Source organism: Phaseolus vulgaris, chromosome 4, assembly GCF_000499845.2.
Source record: "Phaseolus vulgaris cultivar G19833 chromosome 4, P. vulgaris v2.0, whole genome shotgun sequence".
Taxonomy (NCBI): Eukaryota; Viridiplantae; Streptophyta; class Magnoliopsida; order Fabales; family Fabaceae; genus Phaseolus; species Phaseolus vulgaris.
The window spans coordinates 3,435,043-3,455,246 of NC_023756.2; the positions used below are offsets into that span (position 1 = coordinate 3,435,043).

The 20,204-nt window shown below is 32.2% G+C and overlaps 2 protein-coding genes across 2 annotated transcripts; one reads left to right on the plus strand and one right to left on the minus strand.

The window, feature by feature from the left end:
• Positions 1 to 185: 185 nt before the first annotated feature.
• LOC137836905 (TMV resistance protein N-like) lies at positions 186 to 4,280 on the minus strand. The gene is made up of 5 exons (XM_068645684.1): positions 3,630 to 4,280; positions 2,322 to 3,435; positions 1,845 to 2,135; positions 955 to 1,755; positions 186 to 863 (listed from the first exon to the last, which is right to left on the minus strand). The coding sequence occupies exons 1-5, from the start codon at positions 4,124 to 4,126 to the stop codon at positions 336 to 338; spliced, it is 3,231 nt and encodes a 1,076-aa protein (XP_068501785.1). The 5' UTR covers positions 4,127 to 4,280; the 3' UTR covers positions 186 to 335.
• Positions 4,281 to 6,989: 2,709 nt separating this feature from the next.
• On the plus strand, positions 6,990 to 19,800 carry LOC137836906 (structural maintenance of chromosomes protein 4). The gene is made up of 28 exons (XM_068645685.1): positions 6,990 to 7,248; positions 7,752 to 7,841; positions 7,969 to 8,070; positions 9,137 to 9,313; positions 9,405 to 9,535; positions 9,989 to 10,067; positions 10,135 to 10,292; positions 10,386 to 10,461; positions 10,572 to 10,700; positions 10,781 to 10,925; positions 11,522 to 11,652; positions 12,953 to 13,105; positions 13,195 to 13,384; positions 14,314 to 14,447; positions 14,980 to 15,138; positions 15,482 to 15,790; positions 15,884 to 16,060; positions 16,210 to 16,293; positions 16,375 to 16,584; positions 16,730 to 16,819; positions 16,888 to 17,009; positions 17,086 to 17,241; positions 17,334 to 17,441; positions 17,531 to 17,591; positions 18,251 to 18,385; positions 18,631 to 18,718; positions 18,814 to 18,886; positions 19,415 to 19,800. The coding sequence occupies exons 1-28, from the start codon at positions 7,111 to 7,113 to the stop codon at positions 19,533 to 19,535; spliced, it is 3,726 nt and encodes a 1,241-aa protein (XP_068501786.1). The 5' UTR covers positions 6,990 to 7,110; the 3' UTR covers positions 19,536 to 19,800.
• The last annotated feature ends 404 nt before the right edge of the window (positions 19,801 to 20,204 follow it).

Below are 20,204 nucleotides of genomic sequence, written 5' to 3' on the forward strand. Positions count from 1 at the left end.
TTAAGCTATTATTAATATAATAAAAGATAAATAATATATTTCTTAGATTATGTTATGATTCATATTATATTAAAGATAAAACATAAAAAGATTGAATTATGGTAACTAATTTATTTAAAGATTATTGATAAAATTATTAGCTAATTTTAGCTCATAATTGATATTTGAATAATTTTGATACACCATTTAAAAATAGGTCAAGATAATAAGGTAATTAAAATCATACAATGATTGTATTATTTGAGGGAGATGGGGAGGAATGAAAATAGTTACATGCCAAACTCAAATCATGAGACCATAAAAACTATACATTGTTGTTGTAGCATATATTGTGTCTACAAATCTTCCATGTCCACAAACCTATGCTTTTTTAGCAATTGTTGGCTTTGTGATTTCAAGCTATTGAGATTATCTTCTAATTTTCTCTTGCCATAAGGATCAGAAAACCAAATATCCTTCATGCTACTTTCTTGTTTGAAAATACGAATTCCACTTTCTTTAAGAATTGCTGTCTCTTCCGAATCTACAAATTTAACTTCTGCATGGTTCCATTCATTTTCAAAAGGAATTTCATATAAATTTTCTTCAAATCCTATCATTTGAATATCAATAATATATGTATGATCCCTTCCTATCATGTAATGGTCACTACCACGAAAACATTTGTTGCCATTGATGATTACCATAGGCAAAAACATTCCACAGTCATCTGCAATAGGTCCAATTATAAGACAAAGAACCTTCTTAGGGAACCTATTTTGAAACCAAAAAGAAATTGAAGGTCCATTGCACTGGTGATCAAACCATTCCGGAACCCTTTCTCCTGGTAAATAAAATTGAGTTTTTCCAGCCTCATGTAGTTCCTGTTAGTCACAAAGAACTCATGAGTTTTCCAATATTAAGTACACTATATATTGTTAAATCAAGTACATTAAAAACAAAGAAAAACCAAACCTGATTTAGGAACATGCTTATACTTGAAGAAGTCAAGGATTTACAATTTGTTGCTAAGAAATGTTTCAAGCTTGGTGGAATCCCTCTAATTTCCCGAAGAAGCTTGCAATCATTCACATTAAGCTTCCTTAAAAATTGAAACTCTTTGATGCATTCAGGTAGGATTGTGAAATTATTCTTTGATAGGTCTAAGTCTTTCACATGAGCAAATCGCTTGAAACCAATTGAAAAGAAATCATCACACAGGTTGCATTCTGAGACCCAAAGGCATTCTACATTTGAAGATACTATAGATGATCCTTCTTTTTCTTCATCCTTTTCCTGTTTTATCCATTGCCACCCTTTCCATTTCCAACCAATAAGATCAATCAATTTTGACATCATAACAATGCTACTTGGTAACTTAACAACTCCACAGTTAGACAATTGTAACCCTTCAAGTTGTGTAAGATTTTGAATAGAAGATGGCAATTCTTTTATGGCAGTGTGCTCCAACTGAAGTGACCTTATGTTTTCCATCTTCCCTAATATTTCTGGAAAACTTTCAAGACTATAACAACGTGAGAGATTGAGCTTTTCAAGGGCAGACAACTTGATAGGTGGAAAACTTACAAGTTTGCTGCAACCAAAAGCATTCAAAATTTCCAATTTATGCAAAAATCCAATGGAATTGTGAATTGTAGTTAAATTTTGACAATGTTGAAATGAGAGTTTCTCTAAATTTGGGAGACCAGATACATCAGGTATCTGTTTTAAATATTTGTTTTTGTCCAGATTTAAAAATCTCATACTCATGAACTTCTGTAGAATAAAAAAGGAGAATTAGATGAACAATCATAATGTAAAATCATTAATTGACATGATGAGAAAAGTGAACTATTTAAACTTGCCTTCAATAAGTCAACCAACTCAAGTGATGTAAAGCAACTCTCAGGCAACTTGCACATGACAAGTTTTTTTGAAAGAAAATCGGATGGTAAACCATGTGAAGGATACCTCCACCATTCTAATACTCTTAGACTATTTGGAAGATATTTGGGACCTTTGGAAAAATTACCACTTTTAATAATTAGTGTTTTGAGGTTTCTCATCTTCTTGAAGGCCTTTCTGTTCCATTCTATCATTCCTTCTTTGTCAAGTAAGGGAAAATCCAGACGCATGATTTCAATTTCTCTAGTTCCCTATTAATGCAAAAAGTCACATATCAACTACCAAAAATTTAATTAGAACACATTGACAATGCAAATAGGATCAAACTTGCACATTATAAAGGAAAAACAAACAACTATAACATGAGGATAAAATTGTATGTTGTATGAATAGATAAACAAATATTGGAATCTAAAACAATCATGAATCTTACTCACAGTGTTGTCTTCTAAAACTTGAATTATATCCTCATGCAACCATAATCTGCTACGTTTCCCTGGATCTTTTGGTGACTCCTTTCTTACAATTTCTTTACCCATGTCCTCTACCAAGTCATGCATTGTCACCTCCATACCATTCAGACTAAGCTTTAAGAGAGATTTATCAACCAACACCCCAATATGATACTTCATGCAATCACCGTAATGACCATGAAGTGTATCTTGAACCTCTTCCAATTCATATCCTTTGAAGCAACAAGCAATGTCAAGAAAAACACTTTTCTCTTCTTCCTCCAAAGCATCAAAGCTTACTTTAAGTACTTTTAGAATTTGATTATTAGGAATTCTTTTATATTGTTTGATAGCAGATTTCCATTCTTCTATACTTTTTCCAAACAAGTTGGAGCCTATTACTTCCAAAGCCAATGGAAGGCCACAAGCATAAGCTACCACACTATTCAAGACCTCCTCATAACTTGGATCAACTTCATCAGTTCTAAAAGCTTTCCATGTAAGCAATTGAAGAGCCTCATTCTTGTTCAGTTCCTTCACCACATATGTTCTTTTAACCTTATGAGATGCTAGCAGCTGCTCATCTCGAGTTGTTATGATGATTCTACTCCCGGAACCAAACCAGTCAGATCTGCCAACAATAGCCTGCAATTGCTCATGCTTGTCAGCATCATCTACTACCAAGAGAACCTTCTTCTGTTGGAGCCTATGTTGTAACATTGAAATTCCTTGTTGCACACTTGTTATGTTCATTCTCTTTTCTTTAACCAACTCAGCAAGAAGGATGCTTTGGAGATGTTGTAACCCATGTTTGTCTGAGTTTTCTCTCACGTTTTCAAGAAAACACAAACCATCAAAATGGTGAGCTACCAAATTATAAATGGCTAGAGCAAGTGTTGTTTTTCCTATCCCACCAATTCCATGAATCCCAATCATGTGAACACCCTTATCATCACTTCCAACATCCAAAAGTTTCATTACTTCTAACATTTGTGACTCTAGTCCAATTGGGTAATCCGCAACATGTAAAGGACTTCGATTAATCTTGCTAGAGACCAACTCAACAATCCTCCCAATAAACTCATATTCATATTCATGTCTGTTTAACACAAAAAAAATAGTTTATGCACTAATAATATAAAGAGCTTTCCACTATCATTATCTGTTACATACTTAGTAATAATTTGTTGACTTCTAAATCATACTAACATGATTTCTTGCAAACATTTTCATTAGACAACTGAAACTTAATCAAACAAAAATCATGAGTAAAAAGTTTGGTAAGAGGGGTACCCTGGTTTGAAATGATAGCCAGAGATGTTAGCCACATGATGCAGAGCCATCTTCCATTTCTCCAACCTCTCCTTGTTATGGTTGAAACTTTCCTTCTTAACTTTGAACCTTTCCTCATGCTTTGTCAATGCTTCTGCATAACTACCTTTCTGGTGTCTCACATCAGAAGGATCTAAGTTGTAAAAAACAGGCAAAACCAACAAGCCTTTCTTCTCAGCACAACCAATGATATTAACAAGTTCATCTAAACAAAATGATGAAGAAGCATAGTTGTGAGAGAGCACAGTGATCGCAATTCTAGACTCTTCAATTGCCTTCATAAGGGTAGGTGTTATTTCCTCTCCTCCCTCAAGCTTCTCATCATCAATGAAAGTGTGGATTCCCTTGTCCTGAAGAGCTTTGTAAAGGTTGCCAACAAAACCATGGCGTGTGTCTGAGCCTCTAAAGCTGAGGAACACATCATAGGAGAATGCAATGGAACATGACATTGCAGCCATGAGAAGAAAACTTGGTAGGATTAAGATGGTGTTTTGTATCTCTGGAATCAAACTATTAATGTGAAACTATTGAAAAGTGAGAGACATGTGGTACCAAACAACAGTTGCAGAAGAACTTTGTGGAAAAATATCTCAGTTTTTCTCTTCCTACTGTTCTTAACTTGTGGTCTAAAAGCAATCATATATACCTTCACTTTATATCAGCAATTATTATTTTTCACTTTTGGCTTTCTTTAAATTTAAATTCTTATTACTTCAAAAACATAATTTCATTTTATAAAATAATATCTGAGACCTTTTAGCATAACATTTTTCAATATCAGCATAAGAATAAAATATATTGGAAAATAAATATCTAATACACTTAAGATTCTGGATGATATTAGTCTTTATTTTTTATGATGAATAATATTTACCAATTTAAAAAATATATTTTTCTTTTCTTGTCTACTATTTTTTTTAAGGACATAACAGATATTTAATGCTGTCATCCTTGTATTGTATTAAAAACAATTCTAATATATTTTATTGTATTAAAAAGTCAACTTTCATTGGTTTATAATTTTCATATATTTTATGATAAAAATATTTTTTTTATCAAGTGTAAGTTTCAGTTTTGTCAATGTAGTTGACAAAATATAACAACATTAATTAAAAGGCTAATTTGATTGATAAAATTAAATAAAAAACATGCCACTTGTAACTTATCTATCTTTAGTTTTAAGAGTTGAGGTTTGTACATAACCTAATTCTAAAAGTATGTTGATTTAATTTTCATAAAGTTAAAAGTATAATTTGGGCCAAAATTATTCTTTTTATGATCTTTTATTTTAAACAAAAATATGACATCTATATCTTTAATTGTATAATAATAATAATATATAATGAAAATTTCCTTATTTAGTGTATAAAATTGTTTTTCGATTTTATTCATAATAATATTTTTAAATTACAATATAAATTTAATAGCAAAAGATAATGATATAAAATTAAATAAATAAAACATATGGTAGAAAAAAATAAATGACAAAATAAGCTAACAAATTATTGAAAAAGACTTTCACGTAAATTAATCAAAATAATTATCTATACTAGATACAATTAAGTTGTAAGTATTTAATTTTATACAATTAAACTTTTTATTATAATATAACTTTGATATAATATATTTAATTATTTATATTAGTATAATAAATAAAAATCACATTAAAACAGTACACACAAGTGAGTTAAAATTTCAACTAAGAATATGTTAAAAACATTTTTTGAATTATTCAAAGGTTGGAAACCTAGTTTACGACATCTACGTGTTTGGGGATGTCCATCAAAAGTGAGAATTCATAACCCACAAGAGAAGAAACTGCACTTCATAACTATTAACGAGTATTTAATTAGATATGTTGAAAAGTTCAAAGAATTTATATTTTATTGTCCATCTCATAACACAAGAATTGTGAAATTAAGAAATAAAAAGTTTATTGAAAATGACTTGATTACTGAGAGTGATCTAATTCAAGATATTGGTTTTGAAAAAGATCACTATGAAGCTCAAAATGACTATGAAGTTATATCTTCATTCGATGTTGAAGAAAACATCATGGATCAATGTATCAACTAGAAGTTTAGTGAGAGTAAAATTTGTTTTCTTATTTTCTAGGTAGATGATACTTTTTACTTGCAACGAATGAAAAATATGATATATGAGGTGAATTAGTTTCTCTCCAAGAACTTTGATACGAAGGATATGAGAGATGCATATTATGTCATAGACCTTAAGATCCATAAAGAAAGATTTTGAGGTATTTTGGATTTATCTTAAGAGACCTATAAACAAAGTTTTAGAGAGATTTAACATGAAAGATTGTTCACTAAGTGTGATTCTCATTATGAAAAGTGAAATACTTGGATCAATATTCGAAGAACGATCTTGAACGGTAACACATGAAAATATTTCATATGCTTCGGTTGTTAAAAGTTTTATGTATGTACAAGTTTGTACTAGATTAGACATTGCATTTTCAGTTGGGATTTTGGAAAGATATAAAATTATTCAAGTATTGATCATTAGAAAGCTACGAAAAAGGTAATGATATATCTTTAAGGAACAAAAAATTTCAAGCTTATTTATATACATACTAGTAGTTTGGAAGTGATAGGCTACTCTAATTTAAACTTCATTGGTTGTATTGATATCAAAATATCTACACCTAGTTGTGTTTTTATGTTAATTTGCCGATAAGTGTCATATTTAAGTAATATTTCATATTAAAATACATGCACATATCAATGTTTATTGATAAAATATGTTAGCCCATAGTGGTGTAAGCCTAGTCAAACATGACTGTTCTAGGCGGTACACATATATACTTAAAAAATATATTTAAAATGAATTAATTTCTTAGCTATTGATGAATATTGCTTAAGCAAGAGATCCTCACTTGAAGAATATTCTTTAGTGTGAAAAATTGGTATTGAATTATTCTCACTCAAATAATAAATTATCGTTCGAGTGATAAAACTTGTTATTCAATAACTCATTGCCACTTGCGCAACATTCTATTCAGAGGAAAAATAATTGATATGTTATATACTTGAACAACGAGTTATTACTTAAGCGTTAACATTTATTACTCAAAAGAAACTATATCACTTAAGAAAATAAGTATAAAAACATGACTTAATTTTTCGTATATTCCTTGAACAAATAACCTATTGTTTAATATATATATATATATATATATATTTTATAATAATGCTTAATATAATAATTTTTATAAAAAAATATTTTTTCTTTTATTGGTAGGCATTATTTTTTATGAAATACCAAAAGCTAATTTAAGTATTTATTTGGTGAGTCGCAATTGCGAATTTGAATTCCCGCCAAAGTCCCTTTTCTCTTTTCTTGGATTTTCAAAATCCCAATCTTCGGTCTCTCCCACCTCCAACTTCCAAACCTTTCACCTCCGAGTCGACTCACTGCGCCCATGGACCCGAACGCCGAGTCCGCGCCCGACTCAGCCACGCGCCACCGCTCCGCGCGCCCCAGGCTCTTTATAAAGGAGATGATCATGCGCAACTTCAAGTCCTACGCCGGCGAACAGCGTGTCGGTCCTTTTCACAAGGTTAGGGTTTCTTTTTCACTTTCAAATTTCGATTTGCTTCGGGTTCTCCTGCTGATTGTTTCAATCTCAACTGCGAACTTTTAAATGGCGCGTTTACATAATGTTTCTGGAAGCTCACGAGTTTTGGAATTGGAATGTTCTTTCTTTCTTCCTCTAACTTGTTTAGTGTTTTTGTGCTTAGTTTGATTTGCTTGGTTTCACTTGCGAAACTTTTGAATTGCTTCAATTTCACTAACGAACTTCAAATCTCTTCGGTTTCACCTCCAAACTTTGGATTGCTTCTGTTTCTTACGAACTTTGAATTGCTTTAATTTCACTTGTGAGCTTTTGAATTGCTTTGATTTCACTTGTGAGCTTTTGAATTGCTTTGATTTCACTTGCATACTTTGATCCGCTTCGGCTTCACTTACGAACTTTTTACATGCTTCGTTTGACTTGCGTACTTTTGACCTTTTGAATTGTTTGTGTTCAATTTGTGAACTTTTGTATTGCTTCGATTTCAGAGTTTCTCTGCAGTGGTGGGACCTAACGGGAGCGGAAAGAGCAATGTCATCGACGCGATGCTTTTTGTGTTTGGGAAGCGAGCAAAGCAGGTGTGTTCACAGAATGATCAAGAAACTCATGAGTTTTGGAATTTGAATGTTATTTCTTTCTCGCTCGATATTTTTTAGTGTTTTTGTGTTTGTTTTTTTATTTGGAAACTGGTTTTGGTACTTGTAGATGCGGCTGAACAAAGTTTCGGAGCTGATACACAATTCCACTAATCACCAGAATTTGGAAAGTGCGGGGGTTTCTGTTCATTTTCAAGAGATCGTAGATTTGGTAGTTTTTCTTCTTCTTCTTCTTCTACTTCTTCTTCTTCTTCTTCTTCTTCTTCTTCTTCTTATTATTATTATTATTATTATTATTATTATTATTATTATTATTATTATTATTATTAACCTTTGATTGAAGATATGTTTATAGTAATATTAATTGCAAAAATGACATGTTTTTTTAGCTCTGAAAATGTAATATAATAATATTTCTGAAAATTTGATATTTAACTGAGTTGAAAAGTGTGGTCTGATCTATGTAGCAAATCATGCCTAGTGGATAACGACTCCCGTTTTCAAGAATTTACAAAGTGAAACTGAAAATTAAAAACAAACTATAGGCACCAGCAATGATGCCAAAGAGTTCCATATCGTGGCTAGGTTTTGATTGTTTTTGTTCTTTTTTATCTTTCCTTTATTTCCCCTAGTATGAGCTTTTTTTTGTGAGTTGATCTTTATGCCTCAGTGACTAAAGAGCTTTCAGTCTTACGGTTCTATTTTATGAAATGAGAATTTAAGCCTATCTCAACCTTAAGAAGTTGGTTTGGTAAGATAAGGTTTGTACCTACTTATACGCATAAAAACACACATATATATATATATATTACATTTGGCTTCAACATATCTTCTCACTCCGAGGATTGGACATCTTTAAGTGTGGGACTAGGGGGAGTACTTGATAATGAGTAACATGAGGCCCAACAAACTTGACTAGAATAAACTTTGAATGACCCTAATACAAACTTAAAAAAGTAAAATTAAGGTGACACGATAGACCCTAAGATGGTGTCAAAGCCATTCAGAGTTTATTCTAGTCTAGTTTGTTGGGTCTTGTGTCACCCGCTATCAGGTTTACTCTTAGTTCCATGCTTGAGATGTTCAGTTCTGGTTTAAGAGCTCATATCGACTAGAGATAATGTCAAATTATAGTATATAAATAAGTGCAAACTTCTTCTTAGAAGCTAGTTTTGCAAGGTTTAGTTAGACTTAAATTTTAATTTCTTAAGAGAGCCATTTTTTATTTCTATATTTTCTTATGAAAAAGTAAGAACTAAAAGTATCAGTGGTTGCAGGAAGATGGAACTTACGAGGCTGTTCCAGGAAGTGATTTTGTGATTACTAGGGTGGCTTTCCGGGACAACTCTTCTAAGTATTACATTAATGATCGTGCAAGTAACTTTACTGAAGTTACTAAGAAATTAAAAGGGAAAGGTGTTGACCTTGACAATAACAGGTTTCTAATCCTTCAGGTCTGTTATTTGTTATATGGTGATTTTAAGTTTTTCTGGAAGTGTTTCTATTCCGTCCACCTCTTTTGATGTTTGATCTACTTCTTTTCAGGGTGAAGTTGAGCAGATTTCACTTATGAAACCAAAATCTCAAGGGCCTCATGATGAAGGTTTTCTAGAATACCTGGAGGATATAATTGGAACCAACAAATATGTGGAAAAGATTGATGAATCACAGAAACTGTTAGCACTCTTTCCATTAAGTCCCGAGAGAAACAGGCCATGCAACTTTCTCAATCAACATTACTAAATCATTTATACTTGTTTGCTATAGCGGTCTGATTTTTTTTTTTAAAAATTATTAAGTATTTAGTATTTTAATGAATTGATTTTGTTTTGAAAATAGCTTATAATCAAAACCGTATTAAGAAGGCTTTTGAAAAAACACAGCAATTCTTCCCAGCTTTGATTATTTTATATTTGTTCATGACTTTCTTGGGAAGCTTTAATATGGGCTGTTTATGAAATTAGCCAATCTCAATACACTTTTATTTTAGAATTTAAATTACCCTTCTATTATTCTTCCCATTTTCATCTTTTATAGTATCATTTTTTTGAGTTCACTGTTGTTGAAGTAGTTATTTGATTTCAATTTTAGAATATTTAGTTTTTGAAACAATGTTGTTGATGTTTTAGGTTAGAATCCCTGAATGAGAAAAGATCTGGGGTGGTGCAAATGGTTAAGCTAGCTGAGAAAGAAAGAGACGGCTTGGAGGCATGTAAAATTGTTGGTTTACGAAGCATTTGATATTTGTCCAACATTTAACATTCTTTTGCTGCAGGATGTGAAGAATGAAGCAGAAGCATACATGTTGAAGGAGTTGTCTCTGTTAAAATGGCAAGAGAAAGCTACAAAGTTGGCCCTTGATGATACAAGTGGAAAAATGGACGAGTTACAAGGGAATGTTGTCACTCTAGAAGAAAATCTCAAGGCAGAAAGGTAAATTTGGATTACATAGGGTAATTTAATTGTTTCTTTATTGTTGAATTTGTATTCTTGTCTCATGAAGGACTTGGTGATATCATATTTCAGGGATAAAATCCAAGAAAGTAAACAAACTCTCAAAGAGCTTGAAACTAAGCACAACAACTATATGAAAAAACAAGAGGTTTGGATGAGATGGAAATCAGTTTTCATGGTTATATTGCTGTGCAATTATTCTTAATAATAATCTTTTGAGGTGGTAATCTAGTCATTATTAACTTCTTTCATTTTCAGGAGTTAGACAATGATATGAGGAAGTGCAAGGAAGAGTTCAAGGAGTTTGAAAGGCAGGATGTTAAGTATCGGGAAGATTTTAAGCACATAGGTCAGAAGATAAAAAAGCTAGAGGATAAAGTAGAAAAGGTAGAGGGAAGTCATAGTTTATTGCAATGAAACTATGTGTTCAAGAGACATCTAATTCTTTTGTTTCTACTTTCTGTCAGGATTCATCCAAAATTGAAGCCCTTATAAAAGAGGGTGAGGAATCAACTAATTTGATACCAAAACTTGAGGACAATATTCCAAAACTGCAAAATTTGTTGCTTGATGAGGAGAAGATCTTGGAAGAAATCACAGAGATTTCCAAAGGTGGACTTTTTTCATTTTTATTAATTTATTTCCAATATATTGGAATGTTCTTTTAATTAAATTTGCTTCGCTGAACTGGTGATGGATCTCCAACTCCAATAATTATACTTTAATCAAAACCTCTTTAAACCTTTTTTATTCTTAAACATACTTCTTTGCAAGTTGCTACATTTTGTTTTTCGTTCTATTTTAACATTAAAAGTGCTTAATTTAGTTAGGTTCCTTATTCTAATGCTTAACAGATAGTCATGGCTTTCTTCTGCTGCTTGAGTTGAGATTAAGAAACACCGTTAGAGTGAACACACATATTTTATTGACATTTATGTATATTTCAAGATATACTCTGCTATTTTTGTTGGAGTGAACTGCATATAGTTAGCCCTGAAGGTCTTTATATTTCTAGTTATTGTCTGGAATGCATCATGCTGGTTTTCAGTGTTTTTTGTAGTGGAGGCTGGTCTTTATTTTTTATTTATTATCTATCCCTGTACACAAATGGAACCGATATCCCATATTGAATAGATGGTTTTTAGCTACTTTGTCGTTTATATTCTCTTTTTTCATCTTTTGTGTCCCTGCAATTGATTGGTGAGCAGGTGAAACTGAGACATACCGCTCCGAGCTTGCTAAAGTTCGTGCTGAGCTTGAACCTTGGGAAAAAGATTTGATTGAGCACAAGGGAAAACTTGAAGTTGCATGTACAGAAAGTAAGCTTCTGAATGAGAAGGTGAGAACAACTCCTACTTTTACGTGCTATTGCTTCCAGTCTCAGCTTTAAAGAAAGTTATTTATTTTTTTCTCTTAATTATTTTTGTATATTTTTTGAAAATCATAGTAAATCCGTAACGTTAATTATTTATGGTGATTATAGAAGGATACTCTCTAACGGGCTTTGCTTCTATCATTTCCTAAAAATTTTCTGTGCTGTATAATTTGAAGGGTCTTTTTGATTAGCTAAACGGTTAAAGACTGGACAGAACAAAAGTTATTGTTCTTTGTTTGATTTTGGAAGAGATCATGGAACTACATGAAAAGGGATGAAGAACAGGACAAAAGTAAAGAAGTTTATTACATAGTAAACTAAAGAGAAACATTTGTCTAATGGACAATGTAGAAAGCAGTCCAAATGCACTACCTACTTTGGTACTTAATCACTATACTAACTCTTAGAAAGTGGATTTAAGCCCAATTTAATCTTACAAAATTGGTTTACAAGTTAAAGTTTGTGCCTATTTATATAATATAATTTGGTCCTATATCTATTTGATATGAGATTTCTAACATACTTCTTATGTTGAAGACTAGATATCTCGAGAGTGAGACTAGATATCTCTGAGTGTGAGACTAGATATCCATGAGTGGTTTCATAGCGAGTGACATAATATAATCAATAGATCTTGTTACGATAAGCCTAATGCCCTCTTGGAAAGTACAATAAGGTCTAACTCAATCTCTCAAAAACTGACTTTTAATATGAAGTTTGTACCTATTTATATATTATAGTTTGACCATATATTTAGTTGATATGAGATCAATACTAACCATCAACTAGCATGTCAAAATTATAATTACTCCCCCAACCATTGCCATCACAAAACCAACATTGACCTGGTACTGCTATGTTTGCGTTGTGCATCAAGTACCAATCAACAGACTAAACAAAGAGTTGTATTGTGATGTAGTTGTTTCTTTCTACTGTGTTGTTCTACATTTGCAGCTCTTCAATTTGCATCAAACACACCATTTGATAACATAAGAAACTGAACATGGACACAAATTGATTCTTTATTCTCCTGTGAACTTTTTATGTTTTTTTCATGCATGTGAACTTATTCAGTAGCTATTTTGACTTAGACGCTTATGCGTCCCCTGCACTTTAAATTAAAGGGCCCTTTCTGACATGCATGCCCAGGATTCATGGAGGGTGCCCTTATTTATTTATATTGAATTGAGGTACATTTGTGGAGCAGAGTCCCTTTATGTTTTATAGTAGGTGGATGTTTAATAGAAGACTATTTAATTGGCAGCATGAAGGTGCTTCTCAAGCTTTTAAAGATGCTCAAAAGCAGATGGAAAACATTTCAGAAACAATTAAATCAAAAACTGCCAGCCTTTCTCAAATAAAGAGGGATATAGAAAAGAGCAAGCATGAAGCTTTAGAAGCTCACAAAATCGAAGAAGTTAGCAAATTTTCTTTCTTATTCTCAATTCTGTGTCTTTAACATTTTCTTTTCTGAGGCTTGTGGTGATCTGGTTGCTCTTTTTAAAGGAATGCATCAAAGAACAAGATGAACTGATTCCTCTTGAGCAAAGTGCAAGACAAAAGGTTGCTGAATTGAAGTCTGTTCTAGATTCTGAAAAGAGTCAGGGATCAGTTCTAAAAGCAATCCTGAAAGCTAAGGAAGCAAAACAAATAGAAGGAATTTATGGCCGCATGGGTGATTTAGGCGCTATTGATGGTGAGGTTCTCTAATAACACTTTTAGCTTCATGAAGATCCATGCCTTTCAAATTATGGCACTTGAATGCTGCAAAAATTTTAGGAATGTGGTTTTGGATGCTCTTGCTTCTATCTAAGATTAAAATTTATGTTCAAACTCAGCACAACAAAACATTCAAAAGACAAACATATCTTATTCTATATGAAGAAAATAAATAGGTTTGGTAGGCTCTGCTCAAAGCTCATGATTATGGAAGTTTTGAACTACTGATTAAAGACCAGGCTTGTGCTTCAGTCTATTCGTTATTTGGTTCTTGTTTGAGAGTAAGTAAACACATGATGGAGAGACCAATCTCATCTAAAAAACTGAAAAGGTTACCTCAAAAACCATATTTAATGAGCACGTGTAAATTAATAGAATATAATGATAATATACCTGCAATTAATATTCAACATTCCAAATGCAAATCCTAGAATCAATATAAAACGTATTACTTGTCTCTTGTTTTCAGAAGCATTCTTTCTAGTATTGGGAGAATGATTATATTCTTGATGGCCTTGCAGGAATTAATTAACTGCAAACCGCCACAAACTTACGATCAAGCAGGAATTAATTAACTGCAAATTTAGTACTTAGCGTACAGTGGTCATTTATACATAATTGAAAAAGGGATCTGTGATTTCTTCTGATTTGTTTATTATTAGTTAACACAATCCTTATTTTCTTATTACAATACATTAGTCAGTTTTTCTTCAGGGAAACAGGGATTTTCTTGAGTTTATAATTTGTTGGTGTCATAATCCAAATTTTCTTAGTACACTTCTTTTGTTCTTAGACTGATATTACCTTAGATTAAGACTTTTAAATTTATTTATCTTTATCATGTGACACTCTGCTTTGTATGTAATCAATGGATGCCCTTAGATTAACTTCTTATAAATTTTGCAGCAAAATATGATGTTGCGATATCAACAGCATGTGCTGGACTTGATTATATTGTGGTGGAAACAACAAATGCAGCTCAAGCATGTGTTGAGTTGCTTCGTAGAGAGAATCTTGGTGTTGCTACTTTCATGATATTGGTATTTTATTATATTATTCAGTTTGTTGTTGTCTCTAAATGACTGTTTAATATTTCAAAAGGCATAAATTAAATTTCTTCACTTCTACTTCTGGGTTATTGTGAATGTATAATGGCGACTGGGTTTATCCTCTAGCACGTTTCTGTTATAATGTAAGGTATTAGCACATTTTTGGTATTAGGAAATGCTTTCCATTTCTATATTTTTTTTCACTAATAGTTTACAAAAATGTGGTAACATTTTTACTATTATTTTCACAATAGTTACTAGAAATGCTGAAACCGTACATTAACTTTCAACTAACAACCTTAGTTTTTGGCATAGTTGGTCTTTAATTTTTAAATTACTTTAAGAACACAGTGCCAATATAATGCGCTTAATTGAATATAATTTGTAAATGATTGTTAGAGATATGTTTGTTTTCTCTAACAATGATTGATGCTCTGTTTGGTTTTGTAATGTTTTTGATGTGCCAATAATACTCAAAACAGATATTTGATAAATATAATTAGAATACTGTTTCTATATTCAGGAGAAGCAAGCTGATCTTCTTCCAATGATGAAAAAGAATGTAAGCACTCCAGATGGAGTTCCACGTCTTTTTGATTTAGTAAAAGTTCGAGATGAAAGAATGAAGCTTGCTTTCTATTCGGCACTAGGAAACACTGTGGTTGCTAAAGATCTTGACCAGGTCAGTGGTACTTTTGTAGGATACTCCATTATGACGGTAAATATTAAGGATTCGTTATAAAATGGTATTTATCAGATATGAAAATCATCATGTCCGTGTTTAGAATTGTTTGATGAGCAAGTTTCTTGATATGGCTTTGTTTTGAACTATCGAAGTTTATTATCACATTATGCCTATTATCTGGTCTGTTTAAGAAACAAAGGCACACTAATCAGATTATGGGGCTTAACTTATTTACCATTTTCTTGCAATATGTAATTGTAGGTTTGTTGCATTTGCAATTGTTCTCGCCAGTAGAGTTAAACTGTCAGATAGTAACATTTTCTTACTCTGTAAAATGTAGGCTACACGTATAGCATATGGTGGAAATAATGAGTTTCGTCGAGTTGTCACCCTTGATGGTGCGCTCTTTGAAAAATCTGGAACAATGAGTGGTGGGGGTGGTAAGCCCCGTGGTGGGAAGATGGGGACATCTATTCGAGCTACAACCATTTCTGTAGAAATTGTAGCCAATTCTGAGAAGGAATTGTTGGATTTGACTACTAAATTGAATGACATTCGCCAAAGAATTGTCGCTGCTGTGCAACGTTACCAGGCCTCAGAAAAAGCTGTTTCTGCTTTTGAAATGGAGTTAGCTAAAAGTCAGAAGGAGGTAATGCACTATTTCTGAGTCTGAGAGAAGTAAATTATAATTTTCTTGGAGTTGTTGATGCAGTCATTGAGATTTTTTCCCCTTCCACTACAGGTTGACAGTTTAAGTTCACAATTTAATTATATTGAGAAACAACTTGATTCCCTTGAGGCAGCATCAACACCACAGGAGGATGAGCTTGAAAGATTGAATGAGCTGAAGAAAATTGTTTCTTCCGAAGAAAAGGAGATTAAAAGACTAACTAATGGATCTAAACAATTGAAGGAAAAGGTTTGCTCGAAATTCATTTTCTTTTAATTCCTTTACAAATTGAGGGTTGCCTGCATGTCTTGCATTTATTTTTATTTCTATGACTGTTGAAAATAAAGGTTATATTTGTATTTAAGTTTGATAGTTTAATTAATGTTGGACAATCCCAGGCTTTGGAGCTCCAGAGAAATTTAGAAAATGTTGGGGGTGAAAAATTAAAATCTCAGAAGTCAAAGGTCCAGAAAATTCAGTCAGTAAGCATCTCTTATATCATGAACCTTCAATTATATTTGATATTGGGGATTGTTTATTACTAATGATTCCCCTTTTACTAGGATATTGATAAGAATAGCTCAGAAATAAACCGCCACAAGGTGCTAATAGAGACGGGACAAAAGATGGTCAAAAAGTTGACTAAAGGAATTGAAGATTCAAAGAAGGAGAAAGATAGGCTTACTGAGCAAAAGGCGAAGTTAACTGGAGCCTTTGCAGAAATAGAGCAGAAAGCATTTGCAGTTCAAGAGAATTATAAAAAAACTCAAGAGGTTATTAATAGCCTTGTTTTGGATTGTGTAAAATTTGTGCCTTAGTAAATGAAATACATTAAAAATGTACAGTGCAATGCACCTTTTGAAAGTTATGCATATAAATATTGGTTGGGTAGGGTCACAATTTATTTTTACCGTGCAGATAATTGACAAACATATGATTGTCTTGGAGGAAGCAAAATCTCAGTACAATAAGATGAAAAAAATGATGGATGAATTACGTGCATCTGAGGTACTGGTTTGTTCATTTTCACATCGCAACCAACTTGGAGCTTTCTCATTACAGTCATTATTTTTCAGGTTGATGCTGACTTTAAATTAAAAGACATGAAGAAAGCATACAAAGAATTAGAAATGAAGGGGAAAGGGTACAAGAAAAGACTAGATGAGTTGCAAACTGCTATTCACAAACATCTCGAACAGTATGTAATCAGATTTCTGTTTTGGAATACAGGGTTTATTATTCTGAAGTTCTTATAGATTGTAAATGGTATGCAGAATACAGGCTGATTTAGTGGATCAAGAAAAGCTGCAAGCTACATTGGCCGATGAACATCTTAATGCTGATTGTGACCTAAAAAAAGCCTGTGAAATGGTGGCTCTTCTTGAAGCACAACTGAAGGAGATGAATCCTAATCTTGATTCAATTTCAGAGTATGAGTTTTTCCAATTTGTTGCCCTGTTGTTTATCTTTACTTTTTCTGATGCTGTACTAATAAAGATTCACAATTTCTTATGATTATCAGATATCGAAAGAAGGTATCTTTATACAATGAGCGAGTTGAAGAACTTAATTCAGTTACTCAGGAGCGGGATGACATAAAGAAGCAGTATGATGAATGGAGAAAGAAGAGGTGTGCATGATATATTTTCTTTTTTATAGGTTGAATTTATTTTATGCCTTGCATTTTGGCAAAAATGTTATCTGACTGTGTTATGGCAGATTGGACGAGTTTATGGAAGGGTTTAATGCCATATCTTTAAAGTTAAAGGAAATGTATCAGGTTTGGAATCTCACCTCTCTTAGAATTCTCCCTTTCGTTGCCACAAACACATGGAATTGTGCTTCTCCAGTTTTATTTATGGATATTTTAACACCTTATGGGTTCTGTCACCTTTCTTAAGACCTTCAGACCAGCATGTTGGCAACTTGGTGTGACTATGATGCCAAGTTAAATTTGCATTACTGCTTGTAAAATGATGTTGAATTGAACCGACGATTTATTTTTTAAAATTTTAAGGGGGTTAATCTTGTGTAGAGTCTAATTTTAGGAGCATAAATTACTATAATCCTCTAAGTTATTTGCTTAAAGAGTGCGAGTTTCAATAATAATCATGAAATTGGTAGTTTGTGGCAGCAATAAACATTTGCTCGAATCTAGTGGTAATGAAATGGATTCACCATATAATTAGTAAAAATAATTGAAGAAGGATCGCTATTCTTAAAAGTGGATTCAACTTTCCCATGTGAACCATCTATTTTTTATGTTGCCTTCTGAAGATATGCCCCTTCTAAAGTATGCCGTCTTTTACAGTCTCCATTTCCTAAAACCATTGTTAAGAATGAAAACTAAAAAATTGTGTCTTAGTCCCAGTGGCACCAAATTTGAGCTGTTGTTTTTCCTAGACTTGTGGCATGTATAACCACTTTTATCATTTGCAGATGATTACTCTTGGAGGTGATGCGGAACTCGAGCTTGTGGATTCTTTGGATCCTTTCTCTGAAGGTGTTGTTTTCAGTGTCAGACCACCAAAGAAAAGCTGGAAAAATATTGCAAATTTATCGGGTGGTGAAAAGGTTATCTCCTCTTCTTGTCAGCATTTGCCTTTGGTTTGGTCTCAATTCTTGGATTGCAAAGCATTATATTATATTATATACAAACAAGAATTGTATTTTCTGGGTTGAACCTGCATATGAGCAATTAGGCATTATGCTGCCTGTGCTTAATCATTTTCTTAGACATGCAGAAAATGTTAAAATGCGTTCATGGACACCATGATCTTTTTTTCTTTTTTTATATACTTTTTCTATTTCTTTTGCAGACTCTTAGCTCGTTGGCCCTTGTATTCGCTCTTCATCATTACAAGCCTACCCCGCTTTACGTAATGGATGAGATCGATGCTGCCTTGGGTACTTCCCATTAACTTCGAACCTAAATTCTGTTATTGTAAATGCTATTTAGGTATATGCAATGCATTAAACTCCTTTGCTATATGGTTTTACAGACTTCAAGAATGTTTCTATCGTCGGGCATTATGTGAAAGACAGAACCAAAGATGCTCAATTCATAATCATCAGGTGGGTCTTTTTACCCGGATTATCACTAGTAAATTGCATAAGAGAAATAATAGTATTGAACTCATTTGAACATACTTATTATGACCTAATTGCATTTTTTTTTGTCATAAATTTTGTAATTTAGTTTTTGAAATGTTAATGGTAGCAATTATGCCTTCTAGATAATGTAATTGTGATTTTTTAATCTTCTAGACACATCTCTCAACTCAAGAAAGAACTCAAATCGTAGAACTATGATGCCAAGAAACTTTGATGTAATTGAAACTTGAGAACTAAAATTACACATATGCTTGACATATATGGAACTGAGGGATTAGGATTAGACCATTAGTACATTTGAGGGATTAAAAGTGCAATTAAGTCATTTATTATTTATTGAAGATTTTAAAACTAATTTCGTAAGTTTCATTTGTGATTTTATAACTTTGAATAAATTTTTAACTAGTAATAATGTGTTGTGTGTTTGTATTACTCATACTGTGTATTTTTTGTAATACTTGCAATGGTATTTGATTATTCCTCCTGCAGTCTTAGGAACAACATGTTTGAATTGGCTGATCGACTTGTTGGGATATACAAAACTGATAATTGCACAAAGAGCATTACTATCAATCCGGGAAGTTTTGTGGTATGTGAAAAGGCTGCTTGATGGAATTTTCAACGTTTTGTTGATGCTAATTTGAACAATGCTTCCATAATTATTACTCTCTTGTCCCATCTGGATTGTCACTAATTTATTTGTCTTTTATGTTGTAACTTGTATATAAAATTATGGTGTTTCTGACTTTTTATTCTAGTATAGATACATAGGGGGAATGATGAGATATATGTAATTAGGTTTCTCTTCTATGTACTTATTTCTTTCTGTCACAGGAATACTTTAAAAAGTTTTTAATTTAGATTAATTTGTTTCAGTAAGTGATTTTATATTTTAAACTAATTGTAAAAAAAATAGTATTGGTTCCAAATTTGTTTGAAATTCTTCAAAACTTTGATTTGGTTTAATTATATTATATTTAGTAGAATATTTAGGCCACAATGGTCAATGTATATAATTAAAGTTTAATATCAACAACTCATTTGTTACTACTTGTTTCAGAATTGTATATTTAAAGTGATGAAATTCATCAGATTTGTAATTCCAAGTCAATTTCTATTCATAACATTCTTTTTGCCTATAATCAACTCTAACATGATTGTTTCTCCTTAAATATTAGCAGTCAATTTAAAATAGATTATGTTTAGGACATGACTTAATCTAAATTATTCTTTATTTTTTTAATTCTTTTTTATTGAGTAGCTAAATCCTTAGCTTTTA